This window comes from Heptranchias perlo, chromosome 39, assembly GCF_035084215.1.
Source record: "Heptranchias perlo isolate sHepPer1 chromosome 39, sHepPer1.hap1, whole genome shotgun sequence".
Classification (NCBI taxonomy): Eukaryota; Metazoa; Chordata; class Chondrichthyes; order Hexanchiformes; family Hexanchidae; genus Heptranchias; species Heptranchias perlo.
This window is the reverse complement of record NC_090363.1, coordinates 6,727,720-6,747,273: the sequence shown is the minus strand read 5'-3', so window position 1 is coordinate 6,747,273 and position 19,554 is coordinate 6,727,720. Positions and strand designations below refer to the sequence as shown.

Genomic DNA, 19,554 nt, shown 5'->3' with positions numbered 1-19,554 from the left:
TTCGTTCCCTGCACCCATTCGGGGCATCAAATCCGGCCTAAACTCATTCCTGGGCCCTTGTGTGAAAAAGTGCTTCCTGATTTCACTGCTGAAAGGTTTAGCTCTAATGTTACGATTGTCCCCCTTGTTCTTGATTCTACCCTATCGAATGCCATTTTAAACACCTCGATCAGATCTCCGCTCAATCTCCTATAGTTGAGGGAATAATAACCAAGTTTATGCAACGTCTCCTCATAATTTAACCCTTTAAGCCCCGGTATCAGTCTGGTGAATCTGCGCTGCACCCCCCTCCCCTCCGAGGCCGAGATATCTTTAATGAGGTTCGGTGCCCAAAATTGAACGCAGTGCTCCAGAGGGGGGTCTGACCATCGTTTCCTCACTTTTTAATTCCAGCCCTCTTGAGATAAAGGCCAGCGTTCCATCAGCCTTTTTGAGTACTTTTTGCACCTGTCCACTAGGTCGTAATGATTTGTGTACACGGACACCCAAATCAGCCAAAGCAAACCAGCTTTCGGATGAGACGTTAAACCAAGGGCCTGTCTGCCCTCTCAGGTAGATGTAAGAGATCCCACAGCACTACATCAAAGGAAAGCAGGGGAGATCCCCCCTGTGTCCTGGCCAATAATTATCCATTAAACAACACCTAAAAACATCTTATATGGTTATTTCTCTCATTGCTGTTTGTGGGACATAAGAACATAAGAAATAGGAGCAGGAATAGGCCAATCGGCCCCTCGAGCCTGCTCCGCCATTCAATAAGATCATGGCTGATCTGATCCTAATCTCAAATCTAAATTCATGTCCAATTTCCTGCCCGCTCCCCGTAACCCCTAATTCCCTTTACTTCTAGGAAACTGTCTATTTCTGTTTTAAATGTATTTAATGATGTAGCTTCCACAGCTTCCTGGGGCAGCAAATTCCACAGACCTACTACCCTCTGAGTGAAGAAGTTTCTCCTCATCTCAGTTTTGAAAGAGCAGCCCCTTATTCTAAGATTATGCCCCCTAGTTCTAGTTTCACCCATCCTTGGGAACATCCTTACCGCATCCACCCGATCAAGCCCCTTCACAATCTTATATGTTTCAATAAGATCGCCTCTCATTCTTCTGAACTCCAATGAGTAGAGTCCCAATCTACTCAACCTCTCCTCATATGTCCACCCCCTCATCCCCGGGATTAACCGAGTGAACCTTCTTTGTACTGCCTCGAGAGCAAGTATGTCTTTTCTTAAGTATGGAGACCAAAACTGTATGCAGTATTCCAGGTGCGGTCTCACCAATACCTTATATAACTGCAGCATATACTCAGCGGGACCTTGCTGTGCACAATTTAACTGCTGCATTTCCCTACAGTAAAACAATGATTACACTTCAAGAGAATAGTTAATTGGCTGTAAAGCGCTTTGGGACGTCCTGAGGTTGTGAAAGGCGCTATATAAATTTAAGTTCTCTCCTTCGACGTTTACCTGCAGTACCAGTTACATCAGTAGGTGGAGCAGTGATCTAGCCTTACGATTGTAATCTGCCTGCTTGACTTTAGCTCCGAACTCATTAGCTCAGTGCTTTTTAACAGTGAGTCAGGCAGCTTGAAGCCACTGGGTGACAGCAAAGGAATCAGTTTGGACTGAAGACATACAGTGATTGGGAGAATGAATGTTAAGTGTTTCTTGAACTGTAAGAACTTAATTTTAATAAATCTATGTTTGGCCTTGAATTTTGTGCGTCCTGGGTGCGATCCAATTACGCTGCTTAAAAGATCGCGGAATTTTAGGCATGAGCGAGTTACGGGCGTAAGTGCAACTCGCCCCAAATCTCCTCGGTCTTTTACGCCCGTCAATCGGTCCCGGACGCAACGCCGCCCGTGAAACTGGCCCCGCCTCCAAGTCACCGAGCTCCGTACGCGAGTTTCCTGCAATTGCGCTTGCTCAGAGGCTGCCTTAACATTTCGAAGAAGAGCAAGGGGAGTTCTCCTCGGTGTCCTGGGCCAATATTTATCCCTCAACCCACATCAATAAAACAGATCATCTGGTCATTTATCTCATTGCTGTTTGTGGGATCTTGCTGTGCGCAAATTGGCTGGCCTGTTTCCTACATTAGAACAGAAAGAAAGAGACCCAAATGGCAGAGAGAGAGAGAGAGAATATTAAAACACATAACTTTTTTTTCCCTTTTTGCTGGTGGGGTTACGTGTAGCGTGACATGAACCCAAGATCCCGGTTGATCTCTCTCTCTCTCTCTGCCATTTGGGTCTCTTTCTTTCTGTCTGTCTGTGTAATTGACACAATGTATATCCAATGTACTGGGACGTGCTGTTCTCCGTGACTGGCCTGTTTGAACAACAACGACACCTTTTGATTGGTGTGATGCTGTCCCAGCCTAATATAAGATATGCGGTTTGAGAATCTTTCACTCATTCACCTGACGAAGGGGATAATCTCCGAAAGCTTGTGATTTTAAAATAAAATTGTTGGACTATAACCTGGTGTTGTAAGATTCCTTACATTTGCTCAGCCAGGCATCGCTCCATCCCTGTCCAGTTGACAAACATAAAATGCCTGAAATCCCCAGCACCAGCTTTAAATACGTTAATCTGCCTTTGGTCACCAACATTGGAAGGTATCAGCGATTGAGACTATACCAGGGTGCAATTTTAACCTAACCCGCCTGTTGGGGAACTGACGGGATGGGCTGCAGTGCTGGTTTTAAACCCCGCCCAATTTTACACTCCATTGAAGTCAACAGAGAGCGATATTGGGCAGGGGTGTAAAACCAGCGATCCACCCGATCCCGTGGGATTCCCACCCGGCCAGTTAGGTTAAAATAAATCCAACCAGTGGAAATCCCAACTGCAGCTTCACAGAAAAGTTCCATGCCTTAATTATCTCAACATCGAAAGATAGTTTGAAGACAGCTCATGTCTCATTCCATAGGTCAGACCTTCCAAGCATCAGTGGTAATTGGGGAGTCTCACAACATCTAGGTTATTCTCTGTGACCTCCTCCAGCCCTGCAACCCTCCGAGATCTCTGCGCTCCTCCAATTCTGGCCTCTTGCGCATCCCCGATTTTCATCGCTCCACCATTGGCGGTCGTGCCTTCAGCTGACTGGGCCCTAAGCTCTGGAATTTCCTCCCTAAACCTCTCCGCCTCTCTCTCCTCCTTTAAGACGCTCCTTAAAACCTACCTCTTTGACCAAGCTTTTGGTCACCTGTCCTGGTGTTGCCTTATGTGGTCAAATTATGTTTGATAATCGCTCCTGTGAAGCACCTTGGGACGTTTTAGTACATTAAAGGCGCTATATAAATGCAAGTTGTTGTTTTATTATGGACTAACAATTCTCTGAATTCTCTCTCCCCCCACAATTCTCATCATTCTTGAAATTATGAATTATCAGACTGTCAGTGAATCTGAATTTTAGTTGAAGACTTTAAAAAATGCAAATGAAGTGACTCTTTGAACCAGGAATTTCCCAATCTTTTAAATGTCAATCAATTGAAGCCACATGTCAGTGTGAATCAGCCGGAGTGACATCACTGTGGTTTTAAAATGTAGCCTGTGTAAAAGAAAACAAAATTATCTTTTTTTTTGGCCATTGAGTTGAGGGATATTAGTTATGGGGAATGGGATTCCTCATAACTAGCTTCACACACTCCCAGGACGGGTGTAGTACCGCTGGACGCAGAGGGTTAAATTATGAGGAGCCCCCCCTCCCCGCCCCCCACAGGTTCCATAAACGCTGCTTGTGTTCCCTCGAGTACAGAAGGATTGAGGGGCGATGCGATCGAGGTGTTCGAAACGTTAAAAGGATTCGACAGGGTAGTCACGGAGAAACTATTTCCTCTGGTGGGGGGCAATCAAGAACAAGGGGGCATGACCTTAAAATTAGAGCTGGGCCGTTCGGGAGGGAAAATCAGGAAGCACTTTTCTACACAAAAGGGGTAATAGAAATGTTGAACTCTCTCCCCCAAAAGACTGCGAATGCTGGGGGCACAATTGGAGCTTTCAAGATTGAGATCGATAGATTAGGTAAGAGTATCAAGGAATGTGGAGTAAAGGCGGATAAAGGGAGTCGAGGTACAGATCAGACATGATCTAATTGAATGGCAGCGCAGGCTCGAGGGGCTGAATGGCCTAATCCTCTTCTTAATCTTCCTATGTTCCTGAGTAAAGCTCCCACTAATCTGCGCCAATAATGTGCCTCAGTCCAACTCTCAGAAGAACATGCCCCAATGCACCAGTGTGGCAATTTTTTTTCCATTTCCCGTACCAGTGACCCCGCTGAAGGCCAAATTAAGGACAGTTTTGTGCTGTAGGCCTATGAAACTGGGCTGAGACTGTCCAAACTCGTTTCTGGTAGGTCCCATACAGTCAGAGCAAACTTTCATTTCATCAGTCTGGACTTGATTTGAACACAACTCTGGCCCAGAAGTGAAAGGACAGCGCCCACTCGGCTTTCCACGTGCAGTTCTTTTTATTCATTCTCGGGATGTGGGCGTCGCTGGCAAGGCTGGCATTTATTGCCCCCTCCCTCACGACCGAGGGGCTTGCTAGGCCACTTCAGACCGCAGTGAAGAGTCAACCACTTTGGTGTGGCACTGGAGTCGCCCTTAGGCCATGTGACTTCCCTCAATCCCATCAGGACTAACACTTCGTCTCCCCCATTCCCATCGGGACTGGCATTCCATGAGTTCTGGATTCCGAAATTCCACTGAGTGCCGTTTCCATGTCACTAGCTAGTCTTACGTAAAATATAGGACTTCAATAGAAACAAAAGTCAGGAGAGATGTATAACGGGAGGCCAATCCAACATCGCCCATTATCGCCAAAAGTCCAATCTACTCCCTAGGTGTGTGCTACCTTAACCAAGTCATCAACCAGGTTATCTTCACCCATTTAACCACTTTTACAAAATAACACACCCAGGACTTTTACAGTCGGTGACTTGGAAATTCCCTGGAGCAGATTTTCCTGTACTCGGGGCGATTGGATTGTCTGGGCACAGCGAATTCAGGATAATCTGGCGGGGAAATTGCGCACAATCCGAAGGGAGCCCGCCCCGGTTTTTCCCATCCAATAGCCCCCAGGAAACAAGAACAGGAAAGGCTGCAGCTACCCGCCCCCTCCCCATGGAATTTCAGCCCCCAGTGGACAGGTGAGATCCCAAATCTCCTGATCTACACGCTCTGCATTTCATAGGAACATGGGAACAAAAGGAGGCCATTTAGCCCCTCGAGCCTGTTCCGCCATTCAATGAGATCATGGCTGATCTGTGACCTAACTCCATATACCCGCCTTAGCCCCATATCCCTTAATACCTTTGGTTAACAAAAATCTATCAATCCCAGATTTAAAATTAACAATTGAGCTAGCATCAACTGCCGTTTGCAGAAGAGAGTTCCAAACTTCTACCACCCTTTGCGTGTAGAAGTGTTTCCTAACTTCACTCCTGAAAGTCCTGGCTCTAACTTTTAGACTACGTCCCCCAGTCCTAGACTCCCCAACCAGCGGAAATAGTTTCTCTCTATCTACCCTACCAGTTCCCCTTAATATCTTGAAAACTTTGATCAAATCACCCCTTAATCTTCTAAATTCCAGGGAATACAACCCTAGCTTGTGCAATCTCTCCTCGTAATTTAACCCTTGGAGTCCAGGTATCATTCTAGTAAATCTACGCTGCACTCCCTCCAAGGCCAATATATCCTTCCTAAGGTGCGGTGCCCAGAACTGAACACAGTACTCCAGGTGTGGTCTAACCAGGGCTTTGTATAGCTGCAGCATAACTTCTACCCCTTTATATTCTAGTCCTCTAGATATAAAGGCCAGCATTCCATTAGCCTTATTGATTATTTTCTGTACCTGTCCATGACATTTTAATGATCTACGTTCATGGACCTCTAGGTCTCTTTGGATCTCCGCTGTTTCGAGCTTTTCACCATTTAGAAAGTACTCTGATCTATCCACAGTGGACCTAAAAAGCCAATTACATAAGTATGAGGGGTGAGTTGGCTTAGAGAGATTGGGAAATCAGATTAAAAGGTATGACGGTCGATGAGCAATGGGAAGCATTCAAAGAAATGTTTCAAAATTGTCAACGAACACCCATTCCATTGAGAAATCAAAATTCCATGGAAAAAGTGATCCACCCGTGGCTAACTAAAGAAGTTAAGGATCGTATTAGGTTAAAAGAAGAAGCTTATAATGTTGCCAAGAAGTCTGAGGATTGGGAGAGTTTTAGAAACCGCAAAGAATGACCAAAAAAAAATGATGAAAAGGGAGAAAATAGAATGTGAGATTAAACGAGCAAGAAATATAAAAACAGATTGTAAGAGCTTCTATAAGTATGTAAAAAGGAAGAGAGTAGCAAAAGTAAACATTGGTCCCTTAGAGGCTGAGAAAAGAAAAATTATAATGGGGAATAAGGAAATGGCAGAGACGTTAAACATATCAGTAACAGTGGGGAACCCAGGGTCTAATGAGAGTGAGGAACTTAAAGTAATTAATATTAGTAAAGAAAAAGTACTGGAGAAATTAATGGGATTAAAAGCCAACAAATCCCCTGGACCTGATGGCCTACATCTGAGGGTTCTAAAAGAGGTGGCTGCAGAGATAGTGGATGCATTGGTTGTGATCTTCCAAAATTCCCTAGATTCTGGAACGGTCCCAGTGGATTGGAAGGTAGCAAATGTAACCCCGCTATTCAAGAAAGGAGGGAGAGATAAAATAGGGAACTACAGGCCAGTTAACCTGACATCAGTCATATCAGAAAAATGCTAGAATCCATTAGTAAGGAAGTGGTAACAGGGCACTTAGAAAATCATAACATGATTAGGCAGAGTCAACATGATTTTATCAAAGGGAAATTGTTTTTGACAAATCTATTAGAATCTTTTGAGGATGTAACTAGCAGGGTAGATAAAGGGGAAACCAGCAGATGTAGTATATTTGGATTTTCAAAAGGCATTTGATAAGGTGCCAATAAAGGCTTGTTACACAAGATAAGGGCTCATATATTAGCACGGAAAGGAGATTGGTTAACAGACAAAAAACAGAGTAGGAATAAACGGGTCATTTTCAGGTTGGCAGGCTGTAACTAGTGGGGTGCCGCAGGGATCGGTGCTTGGGCCTCAGCTATTTACAATCTATATTAATGACTTAGATGAAGGGACCGAGTGTAATGTATCCAAGTTTGCTGACGATACAAAGCTAGGTGGGAAAGTAAGCTGTGAGGAGGACTCAAAGAGTCTGCAAAGGGGTATCGACAGGTTAAGTGAGTGGGCAAGAAGGTGGCAAATGGAGTATAATGTGGGGAAATGTGAGGTTATTCACTTTGGTAGGGAAAATAGAAAAACGGAATATTTTTTAAATGGTGAAAAACTATTAAATGTTGGTATTTGTGTGTCCTTGTACATGATACACGGAAAGTTAACATGCAGGTACAGCAAGCAATTGGGAAGGCAAATGGTATGTTGGCCTTTATTGCAAGGGGGTTGGAGTACAAGAGTAAGGAAGTCGTGCTACAATTGTACAGGGCTTTGGTGAGACCACACCTGGAGTACTGTGTACAGGTTTTGTCTCTTTACCTAATGAAGAATATACTTGCCTTAGAGGGGGTGCAACAAAGGTTCACTGGATTGATTCCTGGGATGAGAGGGTTGTCCTATGAGGAAAGATTGAGTAGAATGGGCCTATACTCTCTGGAGTTTAGAAGAATGAGAGGTGATCTCATCGAAACATGTAAGATTCTAAGAGGACTTGACAGGGTAGATGCTGAGAGGATGTTTCCCCTGACTGGAAAGTCTAGAACTAGGGGCCATAATCTCAGGATAAGGGGTCGAACATTTAGAGATAAGGAAGAATTTCTTCACTCAGAGGGTCATGAATATTTGGAATTCTCTACCCCAGAGGGCTGTGGATGCTCAGTCGTTGAGTATATTCAAGACTGAGATCAATAGATTTTTGGACATTAAGGGAATCAAGGGATATGGGGATCGGGCGGGAAAGTGGAGTTGAGGTCAAAGATTAACCATGATCTTATTGAATGGTGGAGCAGGCTCGAGGGGCCATATAGCCTCCTCCTGCTCCTATTTCTTATGTTCTTAGAGTGGACGACCTCACACTTGCCTACATTGAAATCTACTGGCCACAGTTTTGCCCATTCATTAATCTATTAATATCTCTGTAATTGTATGCTTCCATCTACACTGCTTACAATGCTACCTATCTTTGTGTCATTGGCAAACTTGGATATGTGGCTCTCTGTCCCGCCATCTACGTCGTTAATAAATACAGTGAATAGCTGAGGCCCCAACACAGATCCCTGTGGGACACCACTAGTCACATCCTGCCCATTATCCCTACTCTCTGTCTCCTGCCGCTCAGCCAATTTCCTAACCAGGTCAATAATTTGCCCTCAATTCCATGAGCTTCAACTTTAGCTAAGAGTCTCTTATGAGGGACTTCATCCAATGCCTTCTGGAAGACCCTGTAAACAACATCCATGGTCATTCCCCCGTCCACTGCTGTAGCCACCCTTACAAAAAAAATTCAATCAGTTTGGTCAGGCATGACCTACCCTTTACAAATCCATCCAAATCCAGCATTTTCTGCCTTTATTTCGTCTTCCCAATATTTATGACTCCCCCCCCCCCCTCCCCCTTCCCTTGGGATTGATCGCTCTCACTTGCTCAGATCGATTCTCGTGTTTGGGTTTGACTCCAAACCCCTGGGCATCGAGGCTCAGCCTGGGGTGAATTTGGAGTTTGCACACGATTATAATCGAAACAATTACCTACAATCGAAAGAAAAAGCAAACCTGCTTTATGTGCAATTGGCGAGTTTCCGGTTGAACAGCAAGCGTGACCACATTGCATGTTTCATCTCCGAAAACCCTGTTAACTTCACTCAGCAGCGCCCACGTTCCAGACCCGGGGCGCTCGCAAGCCGGTAACACGGGACATTGCACATCGCAGAGCGTGGATCGTCGTGTTAAGAAGGTCGCAGTGATGCAACTCTGGAAATTAGACACGGAAGGCATTACCAAGAAAAAATATGAATCCTTCAAAGAGTAATTTCCTGTTAGATAGAGCGGGAGAGACAGACGGAAATAAACATAGAAGGGAGCGAGTGACAGAGATTGAGTCAGATAGATAGATATATATATATAGGGAGAAAGAGACAGAGATAGAATCAGAAAGATAGATAGATAGAGAGAGATATAAGACAGACAGAAATATATATAGGGAGAGAGAGACAGATAGATATAGAGAGAGACAGGCAGATAGAGAGAGAGAGATAAAGACAGAAATATATATAGGGAGAGAGAGACCGATAGATATAGAGACAGGCAGATAGAGAGAGATAAAGACAGAAATATATATAGGGAGAGAGAGACCGATAGATATAGAGAGAGACAGGCAGATAGAGAGAGAGAGATAAAGACAGAAATATATATAGGGAGAGAGAGACAGATAGATATAGAGAGAGACAGGCAGATAGAGAGAGAGAGATAAAGACAGAAATATATATAGGGAGAGAGAGACCGATAGATATAGAGACAGGCAGATAGAGAGAGATAAAGACAGAAATATATATAGGGAGAGAGAGAGACAGATAGATATAGAGAGAGACAGGCAGATAGAGAGAGAGAGATAAAGACAGAAATATATACAGGGAGAGAGAGACCGATAGATATAGAGAGAGACAGGCAAATAGAGAGAGATAAAGACAGAAATATATATAGGGAGAGAGAGATAGAGAGAGACAGGCAGAATAATAGACAGATAGAGAGAGAGATAGAGAAAGACAGACAGAAATATATACAGGGAGAGAGAGAGATAGAGAGAGACAGACAGAATAATAGACAGAGAGAGAGATAGAGAAAGACAGACAGAAATATATAAAGGGAGAGAGACAGATAGATAAAGAGAGAGACAGGCAGGTAGATAGATAGAGAGAGAGAGAGAGAGATATATATAGAGAGAGACAGACAGAAATATAGGGAGAGAGAGACAGATAGATAAAGAGAGAAACAGGCAGATAGATAGATAGAGAGAGAGAGATATAGAAAGATAGAGAGAAATAGGTAGAGTGAGAGAGAGGCAGGCAGACATCAGATAGGTATATATAGAGACAGGCAGACAGACAGATAGAGAGATAGATAGACAGAGACAGAGAGAGAGATAGATAGACAGATGATAGATCGACAGAGGCTGGGTATTCTGCGGCGAGTGACTCACCTCCTGACTCCCCAAAGCCTTTCCACCATCTACAAGGCACAAGTCAGGAGTGTGATGGAATACTCTCCACTTGCCTGGATGAGTGCAGCTCCAACAACACTCAAGAAGCTCGACACCATCCAAGATAAAGCAGCCCGCTTGATTGGCACCCCAAACACCACCCTAAACATTCACTCCCTTCACCACCGGCGCACTGTGGCTGCAGTGTGTACCGTCCACAGGATGCACTGCAGCAACTCGCCAAGGCTTCTTCGACAGCACCTCCCAAACCCGCGACCTCTACCACCTAGAAGGACAAGAGCAGCAGGCGCATGGGAACAACACCACCTGCACGTTCCCCTCCAAGTCACACACCATCCCGACTTGGAAATATATCGCCGTTCCTTCATTGTCGCTGGGTCAAAATCCTGGAACTCCCTTCCTAACAGCACTGTGGGAGAACCGTCACCACACGGACTGCAGCGGTTCAAGAAGGCGGCTCACCACCACCTTCTCAAGGGCAATTAGGGATGGGCAATAAATGCCGGCCTCGCCAGCGACGCCCACATCCCATGAACGAATAAAAAAAAAGACAGATAGATAAATACATGATAGAAAGATAGATACATGATACATCGATAGACAGACAGACAGATTGATCAATCGATCGTCAGATAAGGACCCAAATGAAACATTCGAGTTTGATACTGGATGTATTCAGGTGAATTTATGAAGACACATCCAGCCTAGCAGCAAAGTACAAAACAAAGGTACAGACCCCTCGCCACTCTCAGGAGAGAGATTTAACCCAACAATGAGCGACATTTTCAGTCAGAGGGGCTGTAGCGGAGCAGGCTGGAAGGGCCAAATGGCCCACTCCTGCTCCTATTTTCTATGTTTCTTGTTACTTTGTTGTCAGCATGTTATTTTATAAATGGCAAAATTGGGAACAAAGGGCAATTTCTACCTTAATCCCAATCTTGGCTCAATTGCTAAATTTAAATCTGAGATAGATAGCTTTTTGGCAACCAATGGTATTAAGGGATAATGGCCAAAGGCAGGTATATGGAGTTAGATCACAGATCAGCCATGATCTTATCAAATGGCGGAGCAGGCACGAGGGGCTGAATGGCCTACTCCTGTTCCTATGTTCCTATGTTCCTAACATGATACACGCATACTGCACCTACTATCTATAACCACCCAGTGGACAGTACCAACATTTTAACACTGCAGGAATTGTTCATGGGTCCCTCTTTAGCAAGATCCAAAGTATGTGTCAAGGCGACATAAATCAGTGGATTTTAAGCTAAATTCATTAAAACTGCAGGCATTCCATTTCTTTATGTTGAGAAGCCTAATTACAGTATAATGGTGGACACCACAAGGACTGACCAAGCAGCAATCAGGTGACAAGCTTGGGTTTTACAAATTACCATGCGGGCGATGGTTGGACTTAGAGCCATAAAGTAGCACCTGTGATGATTCAGTCAGAAGAAATACTTCCCAGTGTGCCTGTGACAGGTATTGGCACTGCATATAGGCAGATAAAGTCAGAACTAGCTCGGTCTGTCAATATAGATAGATACAGCGGAGGCCAAGGAAGGCCAATGTGGCCATCCAGCTCTGGCAACATCTGGATTGCAGAAGTTGGCTTTGATGGTATTTCCAGGCGGTTTCGATGCGTTAACTGAGGTTGCTGGACTTGGTGTAGGAGGTGGGAGCATTCTAGAGTGGACCATATAACATCCCCTGCCTCCCCAAAGGAACCATCGGGGGGGGGGGGGGATTAAGCCATTATTGGGCATTCTAGGCAGTTCAAAGGATCATCTAAGCCTGTGGGACCAAGGCTGATAAAAAGATGGGGGGAGGGAGGGTGCGAAATTGGCCTTCGGGGGTAGCGCTAAAACAGATGTTAATGAATCAGTTTTCTTTTCCAATGAAGTCAATGATCAAGAAAATCGGGCCCGGTGTAGATCGGGTGGTCGACCCGCCATCGTGCGTTTTGCACTGCCGTCCCCAAGACCAAATTATACCCCAGAGAGAGAACCGTTACCAGGAAAGTGCTGGGTGAAGCAGAGCCTTAAAAGGGGGTGCCAGAGTGTGTTCCAGTCTGGCAACAAGGAGATTTCACATCACACACGGCTGTTGATTGAACAGAGTGTAGTTTTAAAGGTTCAAGCCTTTTACTGCTGTCATTGTAAATTAGTTTGTGCTGTTCTGTCTATACATTTAATACATTTCCTTCAATAAATTTCCATTTTGGAAGGATGAGGAGAGGCAATATAAACTAAATGGTACAATTTTAAAGGGGGCGTAGGAACGGAGAGACCTGGGGGTGTATGTGCACAAATCTTTGAAGGTGGCAGGACAAGTTGAGAAGGCTGTTAAAAAAGCACATGGGATCCTGGGCTTTTAAATAGAGGCGTAGAGTACAAACACAAGGAAGTTGTGCTAAACCTTTGTAAAACAATGGTTAGGCCTCAGCTGGAGTATTGTGTCCAATTCTGGACACCACACTTTAGGAAGGATGTCAAGGCCTTGGGGAGGGTGCAGAAGAGATTTACTAGAATGGTACCAGGAAAGAGGGACTTTGGTTATGTGGAGAGACTGGAGAAGCTGGGATTGTTCTCCTTAGAGCAGAGAAGGTTAGGGGGTGATTTAATAGAGGTGTTCAAAATAATGAGGGGTTTTGACAGAGGAAATAGGGAGATATTGTTTCCACTAACCAGAGGACATAGATTTAAGGGAATTGACAAAAGAACCAGGGGGGAGATGAGGAGAATCTTTTTAACGCAGTGAGTTGTTATGATCTGGAACGCGCTGCCTGAAAGGGCGGTGGAAGCAGATTCAATAGTAACTTTCAAAAGGGAATTGGATAAATACTTGAAGAGGAAAACTTTGTAGGACTATGGGGAAAGGGCATGGGTGTGGGACTAATTGGATAGCTCTTTCGAAGAGCCAGCACAGGCACGATGGGCTGAATGGCCTCCTTCTGGGTGGTTAGATTCTATGAAATCTAGATACCTAATTCAGGGCCGAGATTAGTGTGCTGTTGATAATGCTATCGTGTGGAGTGGCTTGGATGGAGATAAAGTAGAGTGGTCACTAGCGATTTAGGAGATTGGCAGCTCCTAGTTCATCGATGGCATGACCTCTGCGTATAGGAAGTGCAGTGAGACCATTGCAAGAATGAACAGCTCATTTAAATACCCTAGAATTACATTACACTTGGGGACTAGCTGTGAGAGATGGTTGTTATATCATTGCGGTACCAAGCCATAAAACAACAGAGAAGTCCCAAGTTCCATCCCCAGTCTGTGATGAGTTCGCTGATCTTAGCTGGGGATTGCTACAACTGGGCTCAGCGCCCATGGTCCAGGGAAGGGAAAAGTCAGCCAAAGTTCTCACTCCTGCGGATCCTTGCTAGGAAATATTTGTGTTGGATGGATCTCATCTCAAATGGCCTGCCAGCCCGCACACACATGATAAAAATGGCTACTTGGGAGACGTGCCAAAAGGCTGTCAGCAGCTTTTGGAACTGCAGTGAGTCAAAGAGAGAAGGGACCAAACAAGAATGTGGGAATTTTTAGGACCAAGGCAGTGCCTTTGACACAACCTCATCCACCCATTTTTTTTCACCATGTCCTTCCATTCTAAAGGAAGAACCTCAGGATGTCCCAAAGTGCTTTACAGCCAATGAAGTACCTTTGAAGTGTAGTCACCGTTGCAATGTAGGAAAAGCTGCAGCCAATTTGTGCACAGCAAGATCCCACGACTAGCAATGTGGTAATGACCAGATAATCTGTTTTAGCGATGTTGGTTGAAGGATAAATATTGTCCAGCACTCCGGAGAGGAGAACTCCTCTGCTCTTCTTTGACATTGTGCCATGGGATCTGGCTGGGCTCTGAAAATTAAGAGTAAGTTAGTTTTCGTGACTGGATGAGGTGTAAATATGCAGTCAACATCCAAATTCACCTGCGATAAACTAATTTTATATATACATATATACACATCTGAGTACCAGGCAAGGACAGTATTGGGGTAAGGATCATATTGGGGTAAAGGGGCATCTTGGCATAGCTAGGCCTGAGGTTATGATGGAGCATCTTGGCATAGCTAGGCCTGAGGTTATGATGGAGCATCTTGGCATAGCTAGGCCTGAGGTTATGATGGAGCTGTATAAAACACTGGTTAGGCCACAGCTGGAGTACTGTGTGCAGTTCTGGTCGCCACACTACAGGAAGGATGTGATCGCTTTGGAGAGGGTGCAGAGGAGAATCACCAGGATGTTACCAGGGCTGGAGCGCTTCAGCTATGAAGAGAGACTGGGAAGATTGGGTTTGTTTTCCTTGGAGCAGAGGAGGCTGAGGGGGGACATGATTGAGGTGTACAAAATTATGAGGGGCACAGATAGGATGGATACTAAGGAGCTTTTTCCCTTCGTTGAGGGTTCTATAACAAGGGGACATAGATTCAAGGTAAAAGGCGGGAGGTTTAGAGGGGATTTGAGAAAGAACTTTTTCACCCAGAGGGTGGTTGGAGTCTGGAACTCACTGCCTGAAAGGGTTGTGGAGGCAGGAACCCTCACAACATTCAAGAAGCATTTGGATGAGCACTTGAAATGCCATAGCATACAAGGCTACGGACCAAATGCTGGAATATGGGATTAGAGTAGACAGGGCTTGATGGCCGGCGCGGACACGATGGGCCGAAGGGCCTCTATCCGTGCTGTATAACTCTATGACTCTATGACTCTATATTCCTAGCCCCAATGGCTACCAGACTTATTATACCAGAAGGAGGGCATAAATTGCTGCAGTAGATGAAAGAGAAGCCTCTCAGCTGCCTGAGAAAAAGTCACATTGATTCCAGGAGTAAGATTTTGGCAAAAATAATGCATGACAGCACTGAGAGTGATCGCACCGGCCTCTCTGATTTAAACCTCCTCTGCTTACTTATGAACACTTATCAGCCTTAAATTTATTTTGATAATAAATAATGTTTCAAAGTTAATTAGGGTTAGATGAAGAGGGGGTGAGAGGAGGCTCATGTGGAGCATAAACACCGACATAGACCGGTTGGGTCAAATGGCCTCTTTTTGTGCTGTACATTCAACCAGGGCAAATGGTAGGCATATTTTAAGACCACTGTGCCCCAACCCAAAAAGTGAGAAGGGGGAAGGGGGTAAGGACACAGTAGAGTGCATCCTCGAGTGCATATCCCCCAGAAAGTCAGAAGGGGGAAGGGGGTAAGGACCATGTAGACTACATCCTTGAGAGCATATCTGACCCAATCCATCCCAGATCCACCTGCAGAACCAGGCTGGAAAGCCAGGGCCACAGTGTCTAGGCTCACGCAAGCTTCTTGTGCAAGGTACCAGAGGGTGCCTGCCATCTACGCGGCCTCACGCCAGCAAGAGAGAGTGAGCATCTTTTGAAGGGAACGATGGTGGGGCGGGGGGGGGGGGTTAGTGAAAGGAGCAGATGAAAGAGAAACAGCATCAAGTTTCTGCAACTTAGTTAATGTTGGTTTCCTAACTGGCTCCAACTAACAGAACTGTGTAGAACATGCCGACCAAAAGAACAGCAACTTCACTCTTGATAGTTAATTCCAAAGACCTTACAACAAAACCGCCCTCAAAAAAAAACCCCTCAGGGTTTGGAAAGTTGCTCCATTCCCCACAAGAAAAAGAGTCAATTGTCCTTTTCACAAAGCACAGCTCCTTAATAACCACAAGATAGGGCATTTATAATGTAACTTTATTTTAAATCGCTGCAAATCTTTGTTCCTAGAACATAACAAATGGTACAGAAAAGACAAACATGTATTGACATGGATGGCTGATCCAAAAAACCCCAGACTTTGGTACAAGTGAATTTTCTAGCTCTACCCAACGGGGGAGATTATCAACATGGAACTTACCCAGTAAGTTCAGACATATTTGTACAAATCAAGACATAAATACATCCATATACAGTATAAATAAACATGCAATATATAAATATTTAAATTATAAACGTTTTGTGCAAACTGTTAGTGCATTTAGTTAGCTCAAACAAAATAACACATTAACTGAAGTAACACCAGTATTGGACTCAGATAGATTTAAAGTCCTGAATTTCTCAAGGAATGCAAGACGCCAAACGCGTTACATCAACTTTTGGTTTCAGATACGAGTCCCAAGTTCGCTTTCAACGGGTCTTCAGCACACACACAATACTGACGTGTAGAAAACATGCTTCAGTCTTTCACTGATGGGTCCCTCAGTAGTCACACGGAATGTGTACCCGCTAATAATGTCTCTGGAGAAAATTCGACCGATTCCCCCCGGGACAAAAAAAACAAATAATCGACGATTGAACCATTTCGCAGTTCACATCCTGCAGGATCGGACGACTCCGGTCGCCTGTAGCGAGTCCCCTCCTGCAGGCTGTTGGGTGCAGTTGGCTTCAGCTCCCGGGGACGTGTCGAGGAGCACGGCGGAGGCGGAGAAGCCCGAAGGGGCCGGGCTAGACGCCGAGACTTGCGTCGCAGCGCTCAGGTCCGGAGAGGAGAGGCTGAGCTCGTCTTCCACGGCGCCGTACACCTGGATGAGGACAACGGAGATTAAAAACAGGAGCAGCCTCTTGGCCATGTCCTTCTCGGTAGGAAGGGACCTTCTCACCTGGAGAGAGAGAGAGAAGATAGATAGAGCATGTTAAAAACGAGAGATCCACACTGATATAATTGTAATGACTAAAGCTACTCTTATAACCAATAAAATTCCCTAAAATATACATCTAATTTTGGAAATGTCATTTAATAATTATAGTGGGATACAACTTTAATTGCAAAAAAAGAGTTTTCTGAATAGCCAACTGTTTATCCTGGGCCAATATTTATCCTCAACCAACACCGTTAAGAACAGACGATCTGGTCATTCTTGCAGCTTGTGGGATCTTGCTGTGCGCAAATTGGCCGCCCCATTACAACAGTGACTGCTCTTCAAAAAAAAATACTTAATTGGCTGTAAATCGCGTTGGGACGTCCTGAAAGGCTCTCTCTCTCTATATATATATATACCCCTATATATATATATATATGAAAGCTCTTTCTTTGTTAAAATGGGCAAGACATGTACCTGATGAGGGGGATAGAGGACTCGCCGAGATCGCTTCTTGACTCGGATTTTGGGTACGCGCTCCGGGATGGACTCGAAGGTGAAAACCAAAGGCTGACTCCGGCTGGAGTGGCCGGGGAAGCCGGTGGAACCGACGCAGGTTCTCGCCAGACACATGATGGTATCGTTTAACCAGGGGGAACGAAGCAGGATTTTAAGCCACACAGGTGAGCGTCGACCCTGCCCCAAGCCTCAGATGTGCTCGCTCCTCCGCCGCTTCCTCCCCTCTTTGTACCATTCCTGGTGGGTTGGACAGGTCCAGCCCCCTACCCGGGGCTGATGGTATCCTTGCACTTTCATTGGTACCCATGAGAAGTCCCACCCCATTTCAGTTACCCGATTGGCCGGATTGGATTGGTGTCTGGACGCAGATGAAATTTCCGAAACGTAAAATTCGTAGAAAATGTCCCACTCACGGGGTTTGGTCAAGAGGAGACAGGAGCCCCGCATTCTCATCTCGTTCGTATCCTATTCATTTGAAACTGTCCACGTTACACAAACGAACGCACTTTGGAACCAAAGGACCGACTGAATCAGTCCTTTGGGTGAGACGCTAAACCTGAATATTCCCCTTTGCCTGATTTTCTATGGAACCCGTGTCACTATTGGAAGGGCAGAAATTGGATAATGTCCAAGATTGCTCCCTCAAGCAGCATTCCCCCCCCCCCCACTCCTTCCCCCCAAAAAATAGATTTTTAAACAGTCATTCTGGGGGTATGGGCGTCGCTGGCGAGGCCGGCATTTATTGCCCATCCCTAATTGCCCTTGAGAAGGTGGTGATGAGCCGCCTTCTTGAACCGCTGCAGTCCGTGTGGTGAAGGTTCTCCCACAGCGCTGTTAGGTAGGGAGTTCCAGGATTTTGACCCAGCGGCGATGAAGGAACGGCGATATATTTCCAAGTCGGGATGGTGTGTGACTTGGAGGGGAACATGCATGTGGTGGTGTTCCCATGTGCCTGCTGCCCTTGTCCTTCTAGGTGGTAGAGGTCGCGAGTTCCAAGTGGGGATGGTGTGTGACTTGGAGGGGAACTTGGAGGTGGTGTTGTTCCCATGTACCTGCTGCCCTTGTCCTTCTAAAAGGTCGTGGGTTTGGGAGGTGGCTGCCGAAGAAGCCTTGGCGAGTTGTTGCAGTGTGCCCTGTAGATAGTACAAACTGCAGCCACGGTGCGCCGATGGTGAAGGGAGTGAATGTTTAGGGTGGTGGATGGGCTGCTTTGTCCTGAGTGTTGAGCTTTTTGAGTGTTGCTGCAGCTGCAGCCATCGGGGCAAGTGGAGAGTATTCCACCACACTCCTGATTAACTGGTTATCATTACTGAATGTGGGATCTTGCTGTGCAAAAATTAGCTACTATATTTGCCCCCATAACAGGCAGCACACTTCAAAGTACTTCATTTCCTGAAGTACTTTAGGATGTTTTGGCAAGGTAATAAGGAATTATCTATGTAAATGTTATTATTAAAAGACATTTTATGATGTTTCTTTACGGTCTGGCCCACTGTGACTGAGCGTAATTCTAGTTTTATTGCTTTGGATTTGTGCCAATGTTTTTGGGGAATTGCATTCTGTGATCTGTCCATTTTTGCTGAAAACCTGTGATCTTTGCCATTGATTTCCTGCCTCCCAGTCAAAACAAATCATTTAGCAGATGAGCTGAGGACCCATTTCATGAAGCAGATTCAGTGGCAATCTTTGTAACCAAATCAGTCGGACTCCATACGAGACTGATGTGATGTTGAGGGGGTTGCAGGTGTGTGGAACGTGTTTTATTTGTGAGAATTATTTAGCAGCCTCTGGACTTTCTGTTTTAGCCCCCTGCCACCCAGTAGGAGTTATTCACCACCATGAGAAAAAGACTTGCACTTTTCATGTCCTCTGGATGTCCCAAATCACTTTACAGCCAATTAAATACTTTTGAAGTGTAGACACTGTTGTAATGTAGGAAACACAGCAACCAATTTGCACACAGCAGGATCCCACAAACATCAATGTGATAATGACCAGATTAGTGATGTTGATTGAGGGATAAGTATTGGCCAGGACACCAGCGAGAACTCCCCTGCTCGTCTTCGAAAAAATGCCACGGGATCTTTTACCTGTGAGGGCAGACAATTGAACGTCTCATCCAAAGGACGGCACCTCTGACAGTGCAGCACTCCCTCATTACTGCACAGGGAGCGTCA

At 45.3% G+C, this 19,554-nt stretch overlaps 1 protein-coding gene across 1 annotated transcript; it reads right to left on the bottom strand.

Moving 5' to 3' along the window:
- Positions 1 to 15,957: 15,957 nt before the first annotated feature.
- On the bottom strand, positions 15,958 to 17,607 carry LOC137304921 (radiation-inducible immediate-early gene IEX-1-like). Its single transcript, XM_067973708.1, has 2 exons — positions 17,336 to 17,607; positions 15,958 to 16,879 (listed from the first exon to the last, which is right to left on the bottom strand). Exons 1-2 carry the CDS (start codon positions 17,489 to 17,491, stop codon positions 16,589 to 16,591), a joined length of 447 nt encoding a protein of 148 aa, XP_067829809.1. The 5' UTR covers positions 17,492 to 17,607; the 3' UTR covers positions 15,958 to 16,588.
- Positions 17,608 to 19,554: the final 1,947 nt, after the last annotated feature.

What these genes read in the sequence shown, in the direction of transcription:
- LOC137304921 (XM_067973708.1), bottom strand. Translation starts at nt 17,491, where the DNA reads ATGTGTCTGGCGAGAACCTGCGTCGGTTCCACCGGCTTCCCCGGCCAC. An exon ending in TCCTCTATCCCCCTCATCAG is followed by an intron (nt 16,880 to 17,335) that starts GTACATGTCTTG and finishes CTCTCTCTCCAG; the next exon opens with GTGAGAAGGTCCCTTCCTAC.